At 40.7% G+C, this 7,298-nt stretch overlaps 1 protein-coding gene across 4 annotated transcripts in view; it reads right to left on the bottom strand.

Annotated features, from left to right (window-relative positions):
* Positions 1-7,298, bottom strand: part of rc3h2 (ring finger and CCCH-type domains 2) — a 33,773-nt gene that overhangs the window by 10,698 nt on the left and 15,777 nt on the right. For 3 of the 4 annotated variants that reach the window (XM_050053550.1, XM_050053549.1, XM_050053553.1), the window contains exons 9-13: positions 4,216-4,328; positions 3,563-3,868; positions 3,039-3,241; positions 2,577-2,890; positions 2,343-2,489 (exon numbers count right to left, since the gene is read on the bottom strand). In XM_050053550.1, coding sequence (XP_049909507.1) covers positions 2,343-2,489; positions 2,577-2,890; positions 3,039-3,241; positions 3,563-3,868; positions 4,216-4,328 — 1,083 coding nt within the window. The remainder of the gene's footprint in view (positions 1-2,342; positions 2,490-2,576; positions 2,891-3,038; positions 3,242-3,562; positions 3,869-4,215; positions 4,329-7,298) is intronic. The other variant, XM_050053552.1, reaches the window with a different exon arrangement.

Genomic DNA, 7,298 nt, shown 5'->3' on the forward strand with positions numbered 1-7,298 from the left:
TTCTTATCTAGGCCTAACAACCATATCGATTTTTACTAAACTTGGTAGATATGTAGAACAGGACGCCTCAAGGTGACTGGAGAAATTTAACTCTAATTGGCAACTGGGTGGCGCTATAACAACAGAAAAATGCTTAAAAATGGCTAAAATGCGACCGATCACTGTGGCTCCCCCTGTGGCCCAATGTTTTGTTTTTTTCCTAATTTTTGGTATGACTAAGTCATGGTATTGTATGCTGTACTCAATGGGTATGGACTAGTTTATTATGTTCACAGAATATTCTTCTCAGGAGGTTTTGAACAAACTGTATTCTGGAGATACTCCAGAAATTGTGGATATTTTGAGTCGTGATGACAAATACAAAATATCACTGTATTTATTGATATGATTCTTCATCCACTAGAATGGACATAAAAAACACAAAATTAAGTATCCAAATGATAAAAAATGCTATGATTTATAAGGGCATTTAGAGTAGAAATTCACCATTACAATATTTCTTTGTGTGTGTGTGTTTGGAACATGATTGGGTTCTGAACGGTTTTGCAGTAGGTCTAAACATCAAGGCAGACAAAGGAGCCTTCTCTGAGACTGTGAGGGTGGAAACAATAAAAACAGCTGTACAGTATAATGCAGCACAACCACTCTCCAATTCAAAAACAGTCGAGCTTCTAATGTTCCCTTTTGTCAATTATGCCCCGGAGCTATGGAACACCTACAGATATCAAGGGAGCCAGCCCGCTTAACAGTTTTAAAAGAAAACTAAAAATGTATCTCTTCATTTCAGCCTTTAACGAGCTCTGACTGTCCTGATACAGGCCTGAAACTCTTTCTTTTTACATTTTGCACTGCTGCAATCCATTTAAATGTTGTATCTCACTTGATTTTATGATTTATAATTTTATTCTATGATTTAATGATCTATAGTTTTGGTGATATTGAGCTATGATGCCTTCTATGTGCTCTATTTAATCTTATTTTTTGTTTTTAAATTGTATTTAAATTTCCTTTTATATTGAATTCCTCTTTTTGCCTGTTTTATGTCCATTCTTTTTTCATGTTTCATTTTTATGTGAAGCACTCAGTGCATATAATATTATACAGCCCTTTGTGCCTGCGTTTCTTGTATGAAAGATGCTAATGTAAGGCTGTCTTTCCCACCATATAATGCACATACAGGTGGTGGACACAAAAGGTACATTAAACATTTTCCCACACTACATTAGAGCAGTAACCTCTACTACACATTTCAAACATGCATGTAAACACTATCTGATGGAGGGACAGACCTGCAACCACTGATTTAAATCCCATATCCCACTTTACTCACTCTGCTTCAGTCTTCTACTCTGCATTGTCTATGTAGCTGCCTGTGTTTTGTTGTTTGGCCTCTGTTGACTGTTTTATTCTGTAATGTAATGTGCTTTTGTTGCATAGCTGAAAACTAGTTTTTAACTGAGTCAGGCCAGTTTTAACTGTAACATACAATTAAATCATTTTCCTGTATGTATAAATGAAATGAAATATCTACAAATTATTCTTTGTTTAGACTTAATTTGCCTTAAAAAAACGGTATTTTAAAGTCATTTGTGTACAAGACTGTGTTATGTCTTAATAATCTCCATCACAGTTATTGTGGCCAGACAGCATTATTGGTAAAATTAACTGTAGTATGCCAGTAGTCATACTGGTAATGCTATATGATGCTGTGAGCAGGAGAGCAGAGAGTGGGGGAGGCAGAAACATATTTGGGTGAGAAGTGGGAGGACTACAGAGGAGGTTGAAGCTACATACTGCAGCTCTGTGGCTGGCAGGGAAGGTAGAGGTGAGAGGATATATGTGGGAGTAAAAAGAGAAACCGAAGGAAAGGAAATGTTGCTGAGAGGAATGCAGCAGGAAGACAGACCAACATTGATTAATACAGATGTTACCGCTGGATGTAGTGCACGAGATGTGTCATGACATCGAGGAAGAAAACAGAAAGCAAACCAGTTTAATGTAACGCCAGGCAGCGGGCATTATATTTTAATTATGGCTGCTCAGAGTGGATTATCTCTCCTAAAGTATGCCCACTTATGAATAATTAAAATATACTGTTTTTATGGCATTGCCAAATAGATGCTGCGCTTGCAATCCTACGTTGGAACAGCGTCACTCAAACAAGTGGGAGAAGCCGTAACAGCCTGCTTGTGCAGTTTTTGAATGGATACATGTGCTTAACAAAAAGAGTGATGCAGCAGTTACATCAGAGGTGTGTTGTCATCTAAAAATAAATCCCTCCAGCCAATCAGAAGTGAGTGCTGCCCGCAGCAATGCTATAAGACGTGCGTTATTTCGCCTACCCTGTGTAGCCCTGCACGGTGTTCAGCTCCAGAGCAGTAGTTGCTGTCTAGAGAGTTGAATCTCTCCCTGAGTGGAGGCTGGTAGACGGAGGAATGCAGCACCTCTGGAGGCAGTGAGTTGCTCCTGGCATCCTCTCTGTGGTACAGCTGTTAATGATCAGAATCGTTGTTATCTGGAGAAGTAACACGATGATCAAAGTATCACAGCGACGTGACAACTAACAGGAAGCTCACCTGAGGCCTCCATACTCTCCTGCTGTCATAGAGGGGAGCATAAACACCATGAGCCGGAGCCAGAGGCCCGTACTGAGGCTGCCCCGGGTGGGGATGGAAGGCAGGAGGCCCCATTCGATCTCTAGGCGGGTGTGGCGGGTACCCCGAGGAAGAGGAGGCAGGTGGGTGCGGTGCCTGAGGGTCACTGGGGTAGGAAGATGGCGGAGGGCCAATTGAGGGCGGCAGAGAGGATTCTGGGACGTTGGAGGATCGAAGGAAGCGAGCCATGCAGGGTTTGTGAGAGGGATGGAGAGTAGATTGGTAGTAGGAACCTGCTGGAGAGGAGAGGAGAGGAGAGGAGAGGAGAGGAGAGGAGAGGAGAGGAGAGGAGAGAGGAGAGGAGATTCATTTGCATGTTCCCAAGACAACAATACATTTTTATTTATTTCTTTTATTCAGGCTTTTATTTAAAACTGGACTCACAGGTTGGTTGATAATGGGCCGTGTCATATGCAGAGTGCGGCTCCTGAAAGTACAGCTCTGACGCCTGAGAAGGATGTGGTGCACGCAGCACGAACTGACCATGTTTGGGGATAGGAGCGCCACCGTCACCCCGCCCAATTGTTGTCAAGGGAGACGACGCTGAGGAGTGACTGACTGGAGTCCTGGGAGGTGAGATGGGCTTCCTGATGGACAGACGGACAATATAAAAAGAAAGAATGAACACATGAATGGCCCTCAGGTCAAAATCATACACAAAAATTCACATATCAGGTGACTTGTAAATGTGAGTTTGGTTGGATTTGTTCTGATATAAATGAAGATTATTTTGCTGTGTTCCGGACAATCCTGGGCACAACAGCAGGTGAGGTCAGGACTTTTTAAAAAGGTAGTGACAGTGCCAGACACAGCGAAGAATATTATTTTTTTATTGCTTTATTACCTACTGCACACAAACATAATGCTAAACTGGAGTTATTATTAAGCTGGTGGATGATTGATCTTACTGTTCGGTCGACCCTGACGAGCTCCTGTTAGACAGCCCGTTGGACCCGTTGGATCCATTTGGCACCGCTCTCTTCATCTCCTCCATCATGTCAGCGCCTCTGGGGATCAGCTCTGGGTGAGACAGGCCGGGCACTCCCTCTGTCAAGGAGGCTGTGTTCTCCCCCGTGCCTTTGAGCCCCTGCCCCATTCCTCCAGACACATCTGTGTGGATGCTGCCCTCCATAGTGAAAGTTTTACCCATAACTCCCGGCGCTAACGGGAACGCACGGCCCACGCTGCTGGTCTTCTTGTTCCTTAGTCTAAATCTGTGCAGAGAAGAAGGGACGACGGGGGAAATCAGGACAATAGGGAAAGGTTACAGTTTGCTCAGAGAACATCTTAATAAACATGTTGTTATTGGATGTTTGCACTGAGGACCTCTTGTAAATAAATACATGATTAGATAAATACACTCTAATTAAAAAGGGGGACTTGGGGAAGGCTGTGTAGTAACAGACTTTCATATACAGATACTTCAGTTAGCAGAGTGTCACCTCGCAGTTATAAAACAGATTATTTTTATCTGTCTATAAATGCAAACTTGGATGATTAGTCATTCTCTGTTGAACACAGTGAGTCTTTCATTGTGTATATGTGTGAGTGCAGCGCTCACTTCTCCAGCTCGTCCTGCGTGTGCGCAAATGTACAGTTGGTTCCTCGGGGACAGCCTCCCTGCTGACGGAGGTCTCGGCACATGCTGGTCTTGTACTTGCTGTTGGCCTGAGGCTGCAGAATGCACAGATACAATGCACATTAACTGTAAACTCTAATGCAACTGAGTCTTAGATAAAAGACTGAAATTAAGTTGTTAGCTGTGACAGGTATCATAAAACGTTGGTGACACTTAATAATGTTCACTTGTAAGTGTAAAGTTCATCAAGATGTTAGTTAATGTTTAAACACTGCTGTGACTAATTAACTTTATCAGTGATTGCTTTTTTTTATTTGGTAACTCCATTAGATGCAATTTATTACATCAATGTATTACATTTAAACAAGATCTCAGTGGCTCCCAGTAAAACGGAAAATTGATTTAAAATACCTCCTTTTGTTTTTAAATCTATGAACAGTTTAGCTCCTTCCTATGTTGTAGACATGCTCACTGATACACACCGAACAGATCCCTTACATCAGGGGTGTCAAACTCATTTTAGCTCAGGGGCCACATACAGCCCAGCTTGATCTCCAGTGGGCCCAACCAGTAACCCAAAAACACCTTTAAATTTTCCCTTTTTTTTAGTGTAAAGAAGTTAATTCTGAGAACGTTCATCCATTTTTAAAACAGATGATGATCAGCCTGTGATATCCTCAGAAAAATATGTGCAAATTCAACATAGATAGAAGTCTGATACAGATTCTTTAATACTGAAGCTGCTGGTTGACAATATTTTGCACAGTGTTCAATATTTTTAAATATGCCCACAGTGAGTATTCATCGTTATTTCAGAGAGCTGTATTCTTGTCAGGGTGGAAAGGTCTCTGAAGCTGTATTTTACATGAAGTATCTACTAATTGTTGAAACCTGACACCTCTTAGCTTTCACAGGTGCATCAATATCAGGTGTGCAAAGTCATCTAGTGAGCCGAATTGGACCCTTTAACAGGCGGGTTCTGGCCCCTGGGCTCTATGTTTGACACCCCTGCCTCAGATCATCAAGTCTAGGTATCATCATGATACCTAGAGTAAATTTTAAATCAGCTTATGTTGCCTTCAGTCATGATGGTCCTACTCTCTGGAATCTTCTACCACATGACCTAATGTCTGTCACAACAGTGTCGCCTTTTAAAAGCAGCCTGACAGCATCCTTTTGTTGTAAGCTTTTAGTTTACAGTGTGTGGTTAATGGGTAAAATTTTTATGTTTAAATCAGTACTATTATTATTTCCTTTTTAATAATACCTTCTTATCTCATATGTTCTTATCTAATATGTTTTTGTAATGTATGATCTTTGTCTACTTTTTTTTATTTTCATTTGAAGCACATTGAGTTCATGCCTGTCATATGAAATGTGCTACATAAATAAACTTGACTTGACACAACGGGTTATAAAAAATGTGCACGTAAATTGTATTAAATTGTTTTATCCAGACTCAGACAAATGACAAAGTAGGTGCTGTTGGGGCGTCGGTGGCTTTGTGGTTAGAGCAGGCGCCCCATGTACAAGGCTGTTGTCGCAGCGGCCCGGGTTCGACTCCAGCCTGTGGTCCTTTGCAGCATGTCATTCCCTCTCTCTCTCTCCCCCCTTCACACTTACCTGTCATGTCCATCAAAGGCAAAAATATCTTTAAAAAAAAAAAAAGGTGCTGTTGAGCACTGTTTAATGCCTTGAAACAAAAAAATAGGAAAATGTTTTGTTCTTTTCACTGAATCCTTAGGGGAGAGGCTTGGACGCAGCTTGCATCATGTGTGTCTGTGTGTGTGGTTGTGTGTGTGTACACATGCATTCAGTGTCCAAAACATAAACCTCCATTCCATCTGCGGTGCTATGATTGGCTTGTAGGCGATCTTATCTGTCCCTGTCAGACAATCACTGTTGTACGTGTGAGCTCAGCTGAATATAAAAATTATTTATTGCTAAATGTGTCAGTAAAAGTGTCAAGAGGCATGTAGCCCTATATAATGGAGTAAAATTACATATATTTTAGCGCAAATGCACTCGAGAAAGAGTAAAAAGTATTCTGCAAAACTACCTTAAAAAAATAAAAAATTATTCAAGTACATATAAAAAAGTAAATGTAACACGTTTCTCTCACTACTGCAAACAGGTGTGGACAAACTATAAAACACTTTTATAGACCTTTCTAATCACCTTTGCGGGTTATTCTGGATGGAAAACTAATTTAAGCCAACCAATTTAGAGTTTCTGGCAGGGCTGCCATTTCAAAACGGTTTGCCTCCAAAGAAAACAAATATTTCCTGGTTTACAGATCTCAAAACACAGGCCCCTGTCCCATGGACACAAGTGTCATGGTGTGATCACCATCTTATTTTCTAACATGGATAAAAAGTAGAAGATTCATTTAACCCCAAAAAAGGTCTCACTCTGCCAAGGACAGAACTTCATGGTAGTATGCCAGGGATGACAACAAAAATATATATATATTATAATCCTTATAACATGTTGGTGTTTAGATAATGTACAAGTATTATTTTGAGGACTGTCAAAAAATGTGTTAATTTCGATTAATTAAAAAATGAATGCTGATTAATCATGTTCCATGTGCCCTTTGACCCGGTGTGTCATTAAAGGCAATAGTGGCTTTGTGACATGATGGAGGCAGACAAGATGACGGGAACATTTACATTTAAAAACACCCAGATGGAACTGTTGAGAGGAGCACCATCCTCTGCAGTTTCTGCAGTAGGGCTGCAACTAACAATTACCGTAAAACTTGGTGTATAAGTCGCACTTTTTTTCCCTTTTTTTTCATCTAAAAAGTTGGGTGCGGGTTATAGACCGGTGCGACCTATAGACCCAGGTAAATGCTGACAAAGGTAATTTGACCCACAAGATGGCGCTACGTAGTAATTTAAACTCATTAGTTTTTGGGATTTGAGTAAGCATGTATAGTTACAGCCCACACTGTAATAAGGTACTGTAATGCTGTCTTCTTAAAAAAGAAAAAAGAAGTTTAACGTTAATTTAAACTCATTTTTATGGCTCAGATGTTGTTATACCATAATTTTATTTCCTGA

This window comes from Epinephelus moara, chromosome 9, assembly GCF_006386435.1.
Source record: "Epinephelus moara isolate mb chromosome 9, YSFRI_EMoa_1.0, whole genome shotgun sequence".
NCBI classification, from domain to species: Eukaryota; Metazoa; Chordata; class Actinopteri; order Perciformes; family Serranidae; genus Epinephelus; species Epinephelus moara.